The sequence below is a fragment of the Oncorhynchus kisutch genome, linkage group LG13 (genome assembly GCF_002021735.2).
Source record: "Oncorhynchus kisutch isolate 150728-3 linkage group LG13, Okis_V2, whole genome shotgun sequence".
Taxonomy (NCBI): Eukaryota; Metazoa; Chordata; class Actinopteri; order Salmoniformes; family Salmonidae; genus Oncorhynchus; species Oncorhynchus kisutch.
This window is the reverse complement of record NC_034186.2, coordinates 69525935-69545139: the sequence shown is the minus strand read 5'-3', so window position 1 is coordinate 69545139 and position 19205 is coordinate 69525935. Positions and strand designations below refer to the sequence as shown.

The 19205-nt window shown below is 42.0% G+C and overlaps 2 protein-coding genes across 4 annotated transcripts in view; one reads left to right on the top strand and one right to left on the bottom strand.

Moving 5' to 3' along the window:
- Positions 1-5126, bottom strand: part of LOC109901661 (amyloid-like protein 1) — a 52966-nt gene extending 47840 nt beyond the window's left edge. The window contains exon 1 of one of the 2 annotated variants that reach the window (XM_031837998.1): positions 4847-5126. In XM_031837998.1, the coding sequence (XP_031693858.1) occupies positions 4847-4912 (66 nt within the window). In that variant the 5' untranslated portion in view covers positions 4913-5126. The remainder of the gene's footprint in view (positions 1-4846) is intronic. The other variant, XM_031837997.1, reaches the window with a different exon arrangement.
- A 1043-nt stretch (positions 5127-6169) lies between these two features.
- Positions 6170-19205, top strand: part of st14 (ST14 transmembrane serine protease matriptase) — a 34367-nt gene continuing 21331 nt past the window's right edge. Inside the window, exons 1-2 of one of the 2 annotated variants that reach the window (XM_031837994.1) lie at positions 6170-6511; positions 7383-7602. Coding sequence is in view for 1 of the 2 variants with exons in the window: in XM_031837993.1 (XP_031693853.1) it covers positions 6485-6511 (27 nt within the window). In the remaining variant the exon portion in view is untranslated. The remainder of the gene's footprint in view (positions 6512-7382; positions 7603-19205) is intronic. The other variant, XM_031837993.1, reaches the window with a different exon arrangement.

Genomic DNA, 19205 nt, shown 5'->3' with positions numbered 1-19205 from the left:
TCCATAGCACTGCAGTCACAGGCAGGGGGAGTGGAGGGGTGAGCGTCTGTGTTCCAACACAAGGCCTGAAAATGCTGAGGGGGGGGGGGGGACATGCGCAGCAATTTAGCAACTCCCTGTATCCGTTTAATCTTCTTCCTCCTCTTCTAAACATACCCCACTATCATTCTCCACCTTCCTCCCTCATAAATTGGAGTACATATGAGACCCGGGGTTCCCTGGGTTCCAGTGGCCTTCTCTGCAGTCATTTATTTCCCCCAAAGCTTGCGGGTTACTGTACTCCTTTGTTATTTTTTTTACTTTTACCCCTTTTTCTCCCTAATTTGGTGGTATCCAATTGGTAGTTACAGTCTTGTCTCATCGCTGCAACTCCCGTATGGAAATCGGGAGAGGCGAAGGCCGAGAGCCACGCGTAATCTGAAACACGACCAAATCAAGCCGCACGGCTTCTTGATACAATGCCCGCTTAACCCGGAAGCCAGCCACACCAATGTGTCGGAGGAAACACTGTACACCTGGCGACTGTGTCGCGAGAGCGCGATGGGACAAGATCATCCCTGCCGGCCAAACCCTCCTCTAACTCGGACGCCGCTGGGACAATTGTGGGTCTCCTGGTCGTGGACGGCTGCGACAGGGCCTGGACTCAAATCAGGATCTCTAGTGGCACAGCTAGCAACTGCGATTCAGTGCCTTAGACCACTGCACCACTCGGGAGGCTTGTACTGTACTCAAATATATGCACGGACAGATAACAAAACCTACTCATTCCTCATCATTAATACATCACTTGACTCTGACACTTCAGCTTGAAACAAAACATGTCTTGGAGGAAACGTTCATCATCATTACCATCTTTCCATTTTCAGGCAGGTGGAAGTAGCATGAGGATGAAGTGCCGTTATAAACAGAATCTGTCAATGTTTAAGATCATCAACATAATCTTTTTATAGCAGTTATTTTCTGTCAGAGTCATGACACACGCTGTGTTATTGTAGGGAAGGTGACCTCTGCTTGCCTGACTACCAAAACTCCTTGCTCCGGCCAAACGCTACGCCCACTAGTTTCTTCTCTGCAATGAGTCTGATCTGAGAACCTCCCCTACAATTTCTAGAATGCAAAAATGTTCTAGAACGTCTGATTGGTCATTCTAGACAGTCTGATTGGTCTCAGAAACTGATGGGTTGGGCCCAAGGAGATATATCTATCTATCTATCTATATATATATATACACACACACATACATATACACACACTATATGACTGCTGTGTTGACACCACCGTGCCTCCATCATCATCAATATTTTGAAGATATAGAAATGCATTTTTTTTATGTCTACAGGCACCTTAATGGAGACACCCTAAGGCATACTTTTAAATTAGATTGTGAGCTAAACATAAAACATTTCAAATAAAAATGTATTAAAACAAATCCTTAAAGTACTTTAAAAAAAATGATGTTACTGTCCCCACTACAACAACAAAAATACATGTAATTTTGTCCTTGAAAATTGTATTGAAATACTGTATAATTCCATTGATTCTTATGGAGGACTGCTCCTACTGGGGAGTGCCAATATGGCAGACAGGTGACTTCAAAGCCTCTCAATGGCCAATACATAGCAACAGCAATCCAGGGTTGGGCCAGAGACAAAACACAGGTGGGTGAAGCAACATTTAGAAAATTCATCATTTTCCTTGATACTCTGATTGGTTAAAGATGATGGCTGCGGTTAAGGCACATAGGACAGTATAGATAAACTGTCAAAGTATCATGCTAGGAGTGTCACGCTACTGTGTCAGCTTCATGGACACTGAAGTGAAGAAAATGTATTCTACAATGCACTGTTCCCTGCTTTTAACACAATACACAGTAAGAACATCATACACAGTATGTGAATAGCAATCAAAATGGAGAACAAGGACAGAGAGCAGAAGTACACATTGCATAATGGTTGTGTTTCAGATAGGTAAATGTTGACTTTGCCCTTGTGCTTTGAAACTCTAATGCCTTCGTTCTCTTACATTTCATTCTCTGTAAACAAACACCATTTGTACTGCACCCTAAAGCCATTACATGATACAGACAACAGTTTGCCTCCATCTCATTTACAAAGGCATTATTAGACTATAAAAAAATAGAGTAGTGCCATCTACCAGCAATGCATTAATTGGAAAAGATCAGGCCGTAGCAACGCAAAATTGCCCAATTTCAACGTTTACCACGGAAATGGTGGCAAAATTCAAGAACCATCTTTAACACAGCTAATACCAGGATGTTAAGCCAACAGGCCAGCCCTCTTCAAAGTGTAATCTGGACTGTAAACCTTCACATATCTGCGGGTCTCCTTTTGTAAACCTAAGCATGGTTCCTCAGCATACAGCAGTAATCCCAGTAATGCTCTTACAGCAGTGGAATAATTCCACAATGAAAGGAACAGGTTTATGGCTAATAAAACGCACTGTGAGCAACCAGCGCCGATGGTTAATAAATACACATGCTAATCCTCTTAACATCTTCAGAATGAATCCTTACACACCCCACTATGATGATTACATGCTTTCTACTGACTGGAGATTGGGATTTCTAATACCTTCCAAGGGCATAATGTACAGTTGGTAGACAGTATATGAATAGATACAATAAATAGATAGAAAGATCGATGTGTAGATAGATAGAGTGACAGATTATGCATGTGAGCTAGTTCTAAGACTAGTTCCTCTAGTCTACCTACACCCTTACAATGCAACAGTAACAAAGAGAGGGAACAACTCACACTTCTATTCCCAGGTGGGAAGTAAGCTTGACCTGCACTGTAACTCCAGCTGAGGCTCCATGAGTCACTGCTCACGCCCCACTCTCCCCTGCTTTCCACCCAGCACGCCCTTCTGCCATTTTATACCTCCCCTCCACTCCAGATCCCCCACAGGGAGCCTGGCCTCCCTCATTAGCTGTGGGGCTGAAGGCCTCTGGGGGCTGGGTGAAGGCTGCGTCTGGGTCTAGTGGTCCCTGGAAGTCACCTCTTTCGCATTGGCACAGCTTGGTGGTGGGTGGCACAGGCTGAAAGGGCCCACGATGGCACATATCAGTCTGGAGTCTAGACCTTCACAGGTGTTCTATATAGAATAGCCAGATGTGAGAAAATTCTGCACATGTGCTATGGTTTCCCAATTAGCCTAGGGAGTGATTTGATCCTCTGTGGACAAGGTTAAATGTTATGTCTAAGTGTTAGCACTTTGAGATACACGAGCCGTTATATAAAAAGGTAAAACAGTAGAATAAAAAATAAATTACCCCATTCAAGTAACACAGCAAGGTACTAACAATTCAAACGTCATGATTTTGAGTTGGGAAACTAAAATAATTGGGTCTATTCTAGTGATCCATGGGGGAAATGGAAGAGTCATAGTCTGGAGAGTGCAGTGCTATGCAGTGGTAGATCTCATTAAAGTCTGCTGTCAGTGATAGCAGTATGGTGGGAGGGCAGAGTGACTGATGGCTGCCTGGTCATTACATTGATCTGGCCCCAGAACAGTCTGTCTGTCAGAGACTCTTATCTACAACACATGAAGCATGGTGAGATAGAGCCTGCTGAGCTGACCTGAGAACAGCCATTTGCATTTTTTTCTTCATTCAGTGCAGTGACAAGATGGAGATTAGTAGTGGCTCAGGCCTCAGCCTTAGTTCATTCTACATCCTGCTATACAACATGTAGTCAAATCAAACTTAGATCAAAGATGACCCCATATTAAAGCAGGAGGCTAAGGTGTAGGCTTACAGAAAGATCATTTGCACTCATTAAAAAAAGAAACAAGGGTGTAAAATGAAAAGCACCACATTTCACAATCAATACAGAATTTCTCTCTTTTTCCCCTGGATTCACAGTGGCGCAATAAAGGTTCAAGCACAGGCCTCCACTGCAGATAAATCTTATGCATCCGATGCAAGTCCCAGATTCAAGACATAGCCTGGAGAAGACTGTACATTTTCATTAAAATAGCAGGTGTGATGCTACACTCTCTCTGTAGGCAGCCGGGAAAGGCCTACTGCGTTCTCTCATTCAGCATTCCTAGCATGGGCATCATGACAAAGCAAGCAGGCAGCCAGTGGGGCTCCTCTACAGCCCCCCTACCTTCTATACTGATGGTATAAGGCCACCATTACATTCATGGCTCTGTGATGTTCAAACAGCACTTGATAGTGCATTATTTCAATAGACTTGCAGGCCTATAATAGCATATACCAGTCTATGGCCTACTGATATGATACTAACAAATTAGATGTTGCGTTGCATTCTTCTTTTTTCTTCTTCAATTAGACCAGAATAAAAACCAACAAAAAACAATGACCCCACCCCAGGCTAAGAAGACGTTCAGCACATTTATCTCTTTGTTCATCAAGGGTAGATCCCAGATCGTCTCTCTCTCTCCTGCTCACTAAAACCATGGGGAGAGGCTGACATACAATAGCCTAATACAAAATAAATGTATTGGCTTGAATACTTGGTTGGCATGACCAAATGTCTACAGATATCTTCTGTATTTCAATAATACAAATTTGCTAATTGGACAATAGCATTTATTCTGCGTAGGTAGGTTACTGAGCGTTCCTTCTTGTTGACGTGTCATTTATCATCTGACAGTCTGTGTGCGCATTCATTTGCTAATTAAATCTGTCCAAGATAACGGTGCGCGTCAGCAAAAAGGATACGAATTGATATTCATGACATGAGTGATATAGATATGAACATTTACAACACCACTTCGAGCAAAACGCATGTTTATACAACAAATATAAAGCAACAATGTGTTTATCATAGAAATTAAAGATACTACTATTGGGGCTTACCTCGACATTTCCCCACATGCAATGGGACAATACGGCCATCAAAATGGGTAACACTGTATGTCCCATTTTCACTCCTTCTTCTTCCGTTTCTCAATTGGAACGTTTTTTCTTTATAATCTGAATTGATTCCCAAATACAGTTAAATCAGATACTATGATGAGCTCTGTTCTGTTCGGTGCCTGCCTCCGATATCTCCTGCGTCTGCGTCCGTGCGCACTTGCTCTCTCCAATCGCAGTCCAGACTATTATGTGGCTGCAGCCTGGCTCTCAACGCCCATCTACGAGCTTGAATTGTACAATGGACTTTCCTCAAAGGGCCAACATTTTTAGATTAACTGCGGTTTGATTTGGTAGAGGGAGACACCCAATGGATATGAATGGGAAGTGCAGGCAGTGGATAGAAAATGGTCGATGTATGAAACTGCCTGAGCGTTTCATAATATGCGTCACGAATTCAGTTACAGCAGTTGTGAAAGAGGCTGCGTTCATGTGCTAGTCGGAACTAGGCAACTTTGAAATGTCCGAGTTGGGATTGGGAGATGTGACTTCGGAAGAGTTACATGGTGTGTTAAGTGGGGGTGTCTCACCCTTCCAGGCTGTTGGCCTGAAGTAGGACTAAATAGATTTAAATATTTATTTATTATATTATATATTTATTTATTTTATTTTTAGGTAGGATATTGTTTTTATTTTATAATTTTTTAGCAACGTATTATAGCAACGAGTTATACTCCAGTCTAGTAGGTGACGGTAATGCAATATTTATTGGATGGCAACCGCCGTTAAACCTCATCAAAGAAGAAAAAGAAGAACGCACCCTAAAAACACAATAACCTTCCAATTCACAATGATGTAATTGATCACAGGCCGATTAAAAAAATGCACGAAACGTTGTTTTTCCGATTGAATTGCAGTGTGTTTTACGTTGTAAGTATGGTCGGGTCCAAAAAATATTTCCTGGCCCAAGCATTCAGCAATGGACCCAGTCATTCATCATACGAAAGATAAAAACATTCCAATCCAAATCCTGTATTTGGTCAATAGGTGGCACACAAGGTAAGCTAATGGCCTCGTTCTCTACGATTTTTCTACTGCTACACAATATTTTTCTCAGCGTTATGAAGACGTGATATAGACCTATTTGTTACAAAACGTTGCTATCGGGAAGATATATATGTTTTTAGCCACGTACATATAGAGCTGATATAACAGAACCGCAACTGTTTACACAAACTACTTCTAATTTAAATGTTCTCTAAAATCGCAACTTCCTGATCTCACCTGGCGTTCTGGCCATTTTACAAGGCTGCACCAGGTGGGGGCGTGGCTAAATCTCGTGGGTGTGGATGGAAAGGGTCAGTTTCAAGGTGTACAATTGTTGACTGAAACAAAGACCTCAGCCACGACAACCATAACGTTTTCACACCTTTTAACCACAGGATTTGAGTCATTGAAGGAATTTACCAAAGGGACCGTTGCTACTTTTGATCAACATTTGAATTAATCTCCCTTGATTTGAAACTTCTTGGACCCCAGGGAGGGAGGACTATAGTCCTGTGCATTCGTTCAAGTGTCTAAATCGTTTTGTTTGATATAACTTTCTACCAACTGGATTTAACGCTGAAGTAATTGAATAACATGAATTCCGCAAGATTTGAATACGAGGTAAGTTTTGTTTTTGTGGAAATGTTGTGTAAACCAAACAAATTAGAAATGTCGGAACAACGATGTAACCAAGTCGCGCATGCGCCATTGCTGTCACTTTTGCATTTTCACAGTTGTATTGTTGTGAGAAACTTCATTTGAAATTCTATTACACAGACAAATGCATAGCGTTTAATTCCAGTCACCACCATGTTTCTGTTAAGGTCCACCTGTCAAACTCCGCCATATAGGCAAACTTACGCCAATTGACTTTTAGTGACAACATAGCACAAGTAAACACTTCCAGGAAGTACGTTGCTTTCTCACTGGCCTTCAGGTTATCCCAGTAATTTTTTTTATGTAGGGTAATTATTCATGATCATATAATTTGAAGATGGATGCGCATAATTACATTTTAAATAAAGGTTAAATCATTTTAAAATAAAAATTAGATTTGTTTTGAATGCGATGTCTTTTGAATGACTTAAGCAAAAATTGTGTTGGAGGAAGAAACACAGGATAGGATATGTTATTTTAAAATGTCATTTATTTAAACAGGGAAGTCACAATGAGAATTACATCTGTTTTCCCAGATGAGCCCTAGATAGCATGAATGAAACACCTGTAGACTAGTTAGCAGCGACCCTCCCCATCTTGACTGTCTGGATATTTCTCCAACCTTATGTTAATTTAAAGACCGTAAACACTTTGATAAGAGAGACACATGACAAGTGTAAAGGTATCAATTCATGGTATAAGTCACATCACTCTAATTAATATGTCAGCTCTGTGTACTCGATCTCTCCCTCACTGGTCAGGGCGGCCATATTGATTTCATATACCTGCAGTGTTCAGTGATCACAAACTAATTTCATGTCCCTGCTGTACTAAGGGCAGGCCCCAGCCCCCTGGTAACAGTACATAGTATTGAGTCCCCACTCCCAGCCCAGACAGTGCTGCCCTGCCCCAACTTCCAGGTATTCTGATACCGTGTGGATCCCAGACTTGTCCTGACTTGATCCCCCTCCAGCCACGCTGCTGCTCACCCACAGAGGAAGACTACTGAGAAGAAAGTTAGTCGCTGCACAGAGGAGTTTAGAGAGGGGGGGAAGGTAGGTTCCTCTATGGTATACCTCTTTCACACACTATACATTTTGATATTATTCTAAATGTTGGCTTTGATGTTTATACACGTACATAGTCATGTTGATTAAAAAGTGAGGGTTGAGAAATGCTACATAGTTTTGAGCTCAGTCAAAAATGAAACGCAAACAGGTTGGAGTCCTGAAAGAACATGCACTTTTTAGGGACCAGAAATGGATATCATATTTGTAAGGGAAAGGAACAACAATTCTGAATACTTGCTGGTATACTGAATAATATGATCAGTTTTCCCTGAGTGTCCTGATGAGATGGGTGCTTGTGCAGTTTTTCATGCTCAGGAATGTAGTCATAGTTTTCCTGGTTTGTACAGTATGTATTGTCATAGTTCTTGGACTGTCTCTAGGTTAACCGTAACAAATACAGAAATTATAGTAAAAACTCTGTCACCAGAGGTATTTAGTTAAATATTAGCTACACATAGAAGAGCTGGATTAAGTATTGTCTGTTGAATTGGGTCATTGAGATGTCCACACAGATATCTGGGTTGTCATTGATATGTTTCCAGGTTACACAGTAAGTTAGTAAATGCAGTAGCTTTTCATTAGTTGTGTCTAAAGGAAAATATTCCTTTGCTTCCACAAGTGTCGTTAAGAGCAGTTCCCTGATGAACACGTACACTACCTGACCAAAATTATGTGGACACCTGCTTGTCGAACATCTCATTCCAAAATCATGGGCATTAATATGGAGGCTGCTATAACAGCCTCCACTTTTCTGGGAAGACTTTCCACTAGATGTTGGAATATTGCTGCGTGCACTTGCTTCCATTCAGCCACGAGCATTAGTGAGATTGGGAGTGGATGTTGGGCGATTAGGCCTGGCTCACAGTCGGCGTTCCAATTCATCCCAAAAGTGAGGTTGAGGTCAGGGCTCTGTGCAGGCCAGTCAAGTTCTTCCACACCGATCTCGACAAACCATTTCTGTATGGACCTTGATTTGTGCATGGTGGCATTGTCATGCTGAAACAGGAAAGGGCCTTCTCCAAACTGTTGCCGCAAAGTTGGAAGCACAGAATCATCTAGAATGTCATTGTGTGCTGTAGTGTTACGAAAAATGAAAAAACAGCCCCAGACCATTATTCCTCCTTCACCAAACTTTACAGTTGGCACTATAAATTGGTGCAGGTAGCATTCTCCTGGCATCCACCAAACCCAGATTAATTTGTCAGACTGCCAGATGGTGAAGTGTGATATATCATTCCAGAGAACGTGTTTCCACTGCGCCGAACTCCAATGGCGGTGAGCTTTACACCACTCCAGCCGACTGCTCAGCCATGGCAACCCATTTCATAAAGCTTCCGACGAACAGTTATTGTGCTTATGTTGCTTCAAGAGGCAGTTTGGAACTCTGGAGTGAGTTTTGCAACCGAGGACAGACAATTTTTACAGGCTACGAGCTTCCCCTTCTGTGAACTTGTGGCATACCACTTCGCAGCTGAGCCAGATCTGCTGCTAGACATTTCCACTTCACAATAACAGGACTTACAGTTGAACGAGGCAGCTCTAGCAGAGCAGAAATTTGACCAACTGGCTTGTTAGAAAGGTGGCATCCTATGACGGTGCCATGTTGAAAGTCACTGAGCTCTTCAGTAAGGGCATTCTACTGCCAATGTTTGTCTATGGAGATTGCATGACAGTGTGCTAAATTTTATACAACTGTCAGCAGTGTGGCTGAAATATCAAAATCCACAAATGTTTAAAGCGGTGTTCACCTACTTTTTTTAATAAATAGTGTGTATCTTTTTATGTATGGCGCAAAAAAAGTATTTAGTCAGCCACCAATTGTGCAAGTTCTCCCACTTAAAAAGATGAGAGGCCTGTAATTATCATCATAGGTACACTTCAACTATGACAGACAAAATTAGAAGAAAAAAAATCCAGAAAATCACATTGTATGTATTTGCAAATTATGGTGTAAAATAAGTATTTGGTCAATAACAAAAGTTTATCTCAATACTTTGTTATATACCCTTTGTTGGCAATGACAGAGGTGAAGACTTACAGAAAATGTTTGACAAGGTTTTCACACACTGTTGCTGGTATTTTGGCCCATTGCTCCATGCAGATCTCCTCTAGAGCAGTGATGATTTGGGGCTGTTGCTGGCCAACACGGACTTTCAACTCCCTCCAAAGATTTTCTATGGGGTTGAGATCTGGAGACTGGCTAGGCCACTCCAGGACCTTGAAATACTTTGTACGAAGCTACTCCTTCGTTGCCCGGGCGGTGTGTTTGGGATCATTGTCATGCTGAAAGACCTATCCACGTTTCATCTTCGATGCCCTTGCTGATGGAAGGAGGTTTTCACTCAAAATCTCACGATACATGGTCCCATTCATTCTTTCCTTTACACGGATCAGTCGTCCTGGTCCCTTTGCAGAAAAACAGCCCCAAAGCATGATGTTTCCACCCCCATGCTTCACAGTAGGTATGGTGTTCTTTGGATGCAACTCAGCATTCTTTGTCCTCCAAACATGACGAGTTGAGTTTTTACCAAAAAGTTATATTTTGGTTTCATCTGACCATATGACATTCTCCCAATCTTCTTCTAGATCATCCAAATGCTCTCTAGCAAACTTCAGACGGGCCTGGACATGTACTGGCTTAAGCAGGGGGACACGTCTGGCACTGCAGGGTTTGAGGCCCTGGCGGCGTAGTGTGTTACTGATGGTAGGCTTTGTTACTTTGGTCCCAGCTCTCTGCAGGTCATTCACTAGGTCCCCCTGTGTGGTTCTGGGATTTTTGCGGTTCTTGTGGTTCTTGTGATCATTTTGACCCCACGGGGTGAGATCTTGCGTGGAGCCCCAGAACGAGGGAGATTATCAGTGGTCTTGTATGTCTTCCATTTCCTAATAATTGCTCCCACAGTTGATTTCCTCAAACCTAGCTGCTTACCTATTGCAGATTCAGTCTTCCCTGCCTGGTGCAGTTCTACAATTTTGTTTCTGGTGTCCTTTGACAGCTCTTTGGTCTTGGCCATAATGGAGTTTGGAGTGTGACTGTTTGAGGTTGGACAGGTGTCTTTTATACTGATAACAAGTTCAAACAGGTGCCATTAATACAGGTAACGAGTGGAGGACAGAGGAGCCTCTTAAAGAAGAAGTTACAGATATCTTGCTCGTTTGTAGGTGACCAAATACTTATTTTCCACCATAATTTGCAAATAAATTCATAAAAAATCCTACAATGTGATTTTCTGGATATTTTTTCTCATTTTGTCTGTCATAGTTGAAGTGTACCTATGATGAAAATTACAGGCCTCTCTCATCTTTTTAAGTGGGAGAACTTGCACAATTGGTGGCTGACTAAATACTTTTTTGCCCCACTATATATATGTTGGCAGCAGCCACTCTATGTTAGTGATGGCTGTTAAAGTCTGATGACCTTGACATAGAAGCTGTTTTTCAGTCTCTTGGTCACACCTTTGATTCACATGTACTGACTTTGCCTTCAGGATGGTAGCGGGGATAAACAGGCAGTGGCTCGGGTGGTTGTTGTCCTTGATGGTCTTATTGGCCTTCCTATAACATCGGGTGCTGTAGGTGTCCTGGAGGGCAGGTAGTTTGTCCTGGTGATGCTTTGGCTAGACCGCACTACCCTCTGGAGAGCCTTGAGGTTGTGGGCGGAGCAGTTGCCGTACCAGGCGGTGGTACAGCCCGACAGGATGCTGTCGATTGTGCATCTGTAAAAGTTTGAGTGTTTTAGGTGACAAGCGAAATTCCTTCCGCCTCCTGAGGTTGAAGAGGCGCTGTTGCGCCTTCTTCACCACGCTGTCTGTGAGGGTGGACCATTTCAGTTTGTCAGTGATGTATACGCCGAGGAACTTAACTTTCCACCTTCTCCACTGCTGTCCCATTAATATGGTTGGGGGGTTCTCCCTCGGCTCTTTCCTGAAGACCACTACCATCGCCGTTGTTGTTTTTTTACATTGAGTGAGGTTATTTTCCTGACACCACACTCCCTTTGTCATTATGGGGTATTGAATTCATTTTTGAATTAATGTACACCGTTTTGAATTCAGGGTGTAACACAACACAATTTGGAATAAGTCAAGGGTTATGAATACTTTCTGAAGGCACTCTATGTTATCCACCTTAGTATCGGGGAATGATGTCATAGTCCTGATTTGTGCTTTGTCATTTCCTCAGTTACCAATTTAGGATTTCCTGTGTGAATCCTCTTGAGTATTTGTATTTATTATGCCAGCAGCTTCTTTTCCTGGTGTCCATCCAAATTAAGGCAGTTTTATACATTAAAAAACATTACATAAAATTTCACAACAGATACACATTGTGTCCCCTCAGGCCACTACTCTACTACCACATATCTACAACACAAGATCCATGTGTACGTGTGTGTGTATAGTGCGTATGTTATCGTGTGTGTCTTCACAGTCCCCGTTGTTCCTTAAGGTGCATTTTGATCCATTTTAAAGTCTGATTTTACAGCTTGCATAAGTTACTTGATTTGGAATAGAGTTCTGTGTAGTTATGGCTCTATGTAGTCCTGTGTGCCTTCCATAGTCTGTTCAGGACTGTGAAGAGACCTTTGGTGTGTATAACAGTGAGTGAGTATTTACAAACATCAGAGTTTGTAATGATGTTGTTTATTTTGGCTAGCTAAATTGCGGGGGGGTGGAAGGAAGGTGTACTCATTGTATACCCAATAATTCTGGAAGAATATAACTTAGAAATCCCTTATGAGCTTAGTTCAACTGTCGTACCCATCAGAGCCCCAAATGTAAGCTTGTTTTAGTGCTATTGTTTGTAAACGTAAACAAACACTGTATAGTCTCAACATGGTTAAATCTATAATGGATTTGAGAGTGGTTATTTTTCTCCTGCCTCATACCTCAGCTTTTTACAATAACAGTGGCAGGGTACCCACTTTGTTATTGTTTGAACTGCAGATTGCCTGTTTTAAATTACACTTGAAGAAAGGTTTTCTAGAAACATAACCACCACCAACTCTGTTCTGGCCAGTAATGCGTATTGTTCACAGAAGATCTATTTGTACATGTGGAGATGCGTTACATCCATAAACAAGGTGGATCCCCAAATGTAAGGGCACAACAGCAATATTCTGATCTTAGGATCCCAAGATTGAGCTGAGGGTCAGGTGAGGTCAGTGTGACCGGTTCTTTTCCAGACAGGATCAGTGTCCGCAGTGGGGTGTGATTATGGAAGAATGTGGCTGTTTCGGTCAGATCAGAGTGAAAGGTGTGGGTCAGAGTGGAAGTGAGCAGTACGGGGACACCCAGGTAGGAATTCAACAAGGGAGTCTCCGACAGTCTGCGGTCTTATCTCTTGACTGTCCTGTGAAATGGCCCGTTAACCCTGCCTACTGTAGTCTCTCACACATGACCAGTAGAGCAGGTTGATTATTAAATTAACTCAGTCACCTAGTAACATCTTCAGGTCAGTTCCACATGGTGTCCAGGGAGAGAGTGTGAATTCTAACTCATCACAATGTGGTGATGTTATTGTACTTGAACAAAATAACCTGACACTTGTCAATACCATTTTCTACCACTTATCTGTAATCTAATGTTATGGGTTATTATATGGTCAAAGTTCCATAACATGGACTATTAGGATGCTCATTATCATAAACAAGCATAGCTATATCATGACTTTATTAGAACACTACATTTTCAATTTAAGTTAATGTTACTAGCCTGAGAAGGTTAGTGTAGTCATTTTGATGTGAAATGTACATAATATGATTTCACAAATGCATTACACTTTCATAAATAGATCACTTCATTTGTGAATTTTAAGTCATTTCAGATCTCGCGCTCCTCACTTTCTCACAATGTATTTGTCATGTAGTTTTAGGCTGAGATACCAACATGTTTCTAAAGTTCTGGTGGAGCTGACATTGGAAAGGTGCTACATAGATAATGATTGAGGGTTTAAATAACAACCATTCAGAGTCCTGGTTAATGTTTAAACAGATGGAATGCCTGTCTAAAGCGCAGTTGCTCTGCTTAGTTATATTGTGTAGGCCGAATCAGACTACTCATTGATTTGGTTTAACTTTCATTCCCACTCTCGAAAGCCACATCTTGTAATGTGTACTATACAATATGAAAAACACAGAGGATGCATATATGTATGTTTACATTACAAACGGTTGTGTGTGAAAAGGAGATTGTCATTGTTAGCTATTTCTCTGGACCACACCTCTCAGTACAGAACACCTCATTACCCATCAGTCTAACTGGTTTGACGAATATGCTGCTACCTTACTGTATGCCTATCAGTTCTACTATAGCTTGTTGTTTAGTTAATGCCATTAGCTCTCCAGATGTCCCCTCGTGCTTGTAGTGGTACCGTGCCTTCAGAAAGTATTCACACCCTTTGAGTTTTTCAAAAAGAAAAATAGTTTTACAGCATGAATTTAAAATGGATTACATTAGATTTTTTTGTCACTGGCCTATACACAATAAGTAGAATTATGTTTTTAGAAATGTTTACTAATAAATAAGAAATTAAAAGCTGAAGTGTCCATAGTCAATAGGTATTCAACCCCTTTGTTGACGCAAACCTAAAGTTTAGGAATATGACTTCCACCTTACCTGTCACCCTAGACACAGTTAAATTTGCTTACCGCCCCAATAGGTCCACAGACGATGCAATCGCCATCACACTGCACACTGCCTTATCCCATCTGGACAAGAGGAATATCTATGTAAGAATTCTGTTCATTGACTACAGCTCAGCATTCAACACCATAGTACCCTCCAAGCTCATCATTAAGCTTGAAGCCCTGGGTCTCAACCCCCGCCCTGTGCAATTGGGTCCTGGACTTTGACGGGCCGTCCCCAGGTGGTGAAGGTAGGAAACATCTCCACTTCGCTGATCCTCAATACTGGGTCCCACAAGGGTGTGTGCTCAGCCCCCTCCTGTACTCCCTGTTCACCCATGACTGCGTGACTATGCACTCCTCCAACTCAATCATCAAGTTTGCAGATGACACAACAGTAGTAGACTTGATTACCAATAACAATGAGACAGCCTACAGGGAGGAGACGAGTGCTCCCGGATTGTGGTGTCAGGAAAATAACCTCACACTCAACGTCAGCAAAACAAAGGAGATGATCGTGGACTTCAGGAAACAGCAGAGGGAGCAACCCCCAACCAAAGTTTTAAGTTCCTCGGCGTACACATCACTGACAAACTGAAATGGTCCACCCACACAGACAGTGTGGTGAAGAAGGCGCAACAGCCTCTTCAACCTCAGGAGGCTGAAGAAATTTGGCTTGCCACCTAAAACCCTCACAAACTTTTACAGATCCACAATTGTGAGCATCCTCTCGGGCTGTATCACTGCCTGGTACGGCAACTGCAGCGCCCACAACCGCAGGGCTCTCCAGAGGGTGGTGCGGTATGCACAACGCATCACCAGGGGAAAACTACCTGCCCTCCAGGACACCTACAGCATCCGATGCCACAGGAAGGCCAAAAAGATCATCAAGGACATCAACCACCCGAGCCACTGCCTTTTCACCCCGCTACCATCCAGAAGGCGAGGTCAGTACAGGTGCCACAAAGCTGGGACCGAGAGCCTGAAAAACAGCTTCTATCTCAAAGCCATCAGACTGTTAAACAGCCATCACTAGCACAGAGCAACTGCTGCCTACGTACGGACTTTAAATCATTGGCCACTTTAATAAATGGATCACTAGTCACTTTAATAATGCCACTTTACTAATGTTTTCATATCTTGCATTACTCATCTCATATGTATATACTGTATTCTATACTATCTATTGCATCTTAGCCTATGGTGCTCTGTCATTGCTCATCCATATATTTATATATTCTTATTCCATTCCTTTACTTAGATTTGTCTGTATTAGGCATTTGTTGTGGAATTGTTAGATATTACTTTTTAGATATTGCTGCACTGTCGGAACTAGAAGTACAAGCATTTCGCTACACTCGCAATAACATCTGCTAACTGTGTGTATGTGACCAATAACAATTTGAATTCAAATTTGCTGAACAAGTCACAAATTGCATGGATTCACTCTGCAATACTGTTTAACATGATTTTTGAATGACTACTTAATTTCTGTACCTCACACATACAGATAATTGTAAGGTCGAGCAGTGAATTTGAAATTCAACCATAAAGACCAGGGAGGCTTTTCCAATGCCTCGCAAAGAAGGCCACCTATTGGTAGATGGGGAGAAAAAAACATACATTGAATATCCCTTTGACCATGGTGAAGTTATTAATTACATTTTGGATGGTGTATAAACACCCATTCCCTACAAATATACAGGCATCCTTCCTAACTCAGTTGCCAGAGAGGGAGGAAACCACTCAGGGATTTCACCATGAGGCCAATGGTGACTTTAAAACAGTTACAGAGTTTAATTGCTGTGATAGGAAACAACTGGGGATGGATCAACAATGTAGTTACTCCACAATACTAACCTAAATGACTGAAAAGAAAGAAGCCTGTACAGAATAAAATTATTCCTAAACATGCATCCTGTTTGCAACAAGGCACTAAAGTAATACTGCAAAATTCACTTTTTGTACTGAATACAAAGTGCTATGTTTGGGGCAAATCCAATACAACACATTACTGAGTACCACTCGCCAGATTTTCAAACATAGTGGTGACTGTGTCGTGTTATGGGTGAGTGGCCGAGTTAGATTTTCAAGGAGATTTAAGTTAAAACTATGGCAAGACTTAAATGGTTGTCTAGCAATGTTCAATGTTCAACAAGCAATTTTGAAAGACTCATAGCTGTAACTGCTGCCAAAGGGGATTCTAATATGTATTGACGCAGGGGTTTGAATACTTATGTAAATTCAATATTTGTTTTTCGTTTTCATAAATTTGAAAACATTTTGAAAATCATTTAGTCATTATGGGGTCTTGTGTGTAGATGGGTCAGACAAATGTATGTAGTCAATGTTGAAATCAAGCTGTAACACAACAATGTGGAATAAGTTCGGGGGTGTGAATACTTTCCGAAGCCTCTGTATTTGACTTTTTGTGGTGTAATACTGTGATAGGCTTTTGCAGTGTTTTTGATTTGTTTTCTTCTGTTCTGTTTGTATTTGCCCACTGCATTCAACACCATTTCCTGTGTAATCATAGGACACTACTGAGGCCTGTAGTTGGAAAGACAACCAGCACAGTTTACAAATGGATCTAACTGGAGGGAGTAGTATTTTTGTTTGGGGGCAGAGAGATGGAGACGGGATATGACGAAAAGCATGTAATGGTTTTATTAGGCTGTGATCAGGGTGACTGATGGAGAGAGCGACCCCCCGAGCGCTCACTGACCCCCATCCCTAATGATTCCCTTAATTCCAGACCATGATTGCTGTTAGAAATACCCATTTAGGAGGCATGTGTGAGAGCCGAGCATCGTAAGAATGGCCTTTAATTGCGATGAGTTATCATCTAGACTAGTGTAATTGAGCCCCCATCTTAAGGGGCGGCACTTCTGACAAATTGATTTAATACCGAAGCGATTTTCCTGTCCCTAATGGTGGATCGGGTCTTTCTCCACACTGGGCCACAGGCGCAGATGCAATTGTGTGCGGTGATTACTATCTGCTCTGTAATCGCTCTCTGTCGTCTGCGTGTGCAAGAGGACTCTGACACACCCTGGACCCAGAGGGCACACAGATCTTAGCCTATGCCCCAGGTAGCCCTGAACTTACCCATCGTACTGTAGGGAGAGGGCTGTGATATGGAGAGTCACTATATGCACATAAGTCAATATGTCAATAGTCAATATTCAAATTTTAATGGTCACGTACACATATTTAACAGATGTTAATGCTTGTGTTCCTAACTCCAACAGTGCAGTAACATATAACAATACAAAGACAACTAAAAGTAAAAGAATGGAATTTAAAAAATATATATATATATATATATAAAAATATTAGTACGAGCAATGTCAGTGTGGCATTGACTAAAATACAGCAGAATAGAATAGTGTATACACAGTGCCTTCGGAAAGTAGTCAGACCCCTAGACTTTTTACGCATTTGGTTAGGATACAGCCTCATTCTAAAATGTATTAAATTGTTTTTTCCCACATCAATCAATACCCAACACATTTACATAAGTATTCAGACCCTTAACTCAGTTTTTTTCTTGATTCACCTTTGGCAGTGATTACAGCCTTGGAGTTTCTCCCATTCTTCTCTGCAGATCCTCTCAAGCTCTGTCAAGTTTGGAGAGGGGGGGGGGGGCGTTGTTGTGTTGCTGCACAGCTATTTTCAGGTCTCTCCAGAGATGTTCGATCGGGTTCTGGGCCACTCAAGGACATTCAGAGACTTGTCCCAAAGTCACTCCTGTGTTGTCTTGGCTGTGTGCTTAGGGTCATTGTCCTGTTGGAAGGTGAACCTTCACCCCAGTCTGAGGTCCTGAGCGCTCTGGAGCAGGTTTTTTATTAAGTATCTCTCTGTACTTTGCTCATTTCATCTTTGCCTCGATCCTGACTAGTCTCTCAGTCCATGCTACTGAAAAACATCCCCACATCATGATGCTGACACCACCTTGCTTCACCGTAGAGATGGTGCCAGGTTTCTTCCAGATGTGACGCTTGGTATTCAGGCCAAAGATTTCAATCTTGGTTTCATCAGACCAGAGAATCTTGTTTTTCATGGTCTGAGAGTCTTTAGGTGCCTTTTGGCAAACACCAAGCGGGCTGTCATGTGCCTTTTACTGAGTTGCTTCATTCTGACCACTCTACCATAAAGGCCTGATTTGGTGGAGTGCAGCAGAGATGGTTGTCCTTCTGGAAGGTTCTCCCATCTCCACAGTGGAACTCTGGAGCTCTGTCAAAGTGACCGTCGGGTACTTGGTCACCTCCCTGTCCAAAGCCCTTCTCCCCCGATTGCTCAGTTTGGCCGGGTGGCCAGCTCTAGGAAGACTCCTGGTGGTGTCTAACTTCTTCCATTTAAGAATGATGGAGGCCACTGTGTTCTTAGGGACCTTCAATTCTGCAGAAATGTTTTTGTACCCTTTCCCAGATCTGTGCCCCAACACAATCCTGTCTACCTCATCTACCTTCCTTCAACCTCATGGCTTGGTTTTTGCTCTGACATGCACTATCAACTGTGGGACATTATATAGACAGGTGTGTGTCTTTCCAAATGTTGTCCAATCAATAGAATTTACCACAGGTGGACTCTAATCAAGTGGTAGAAACATCTCAAGGATGATCAATGGAAACAGGATGTACATGAACTCAATTTTGAGTCTCATAGCAAAGGGTCTGAATACTTATGTAAATAAGGTATTTCTGTTTTTTATTTTAATACATTTGCAAAATGTTCTTGCTTTGTCATTTTGAGGGATTGTGTGTAGACTGCTGAGGACTTTTTAAATCCATTTTAGAATAAGGCAGTAATGTAACAATGTGGAAAAAGTCGAGGGGTCTGAATACTTTCAGAAGGCACTGTACATACATACATACCCACAGCAACTCGCCCAAGCCTTCCCCATTTCTCCTTCTCCCAAATCCGTTCAGCTGATGTTCTGAAAGAGCTGCAAAATCTGGACCCC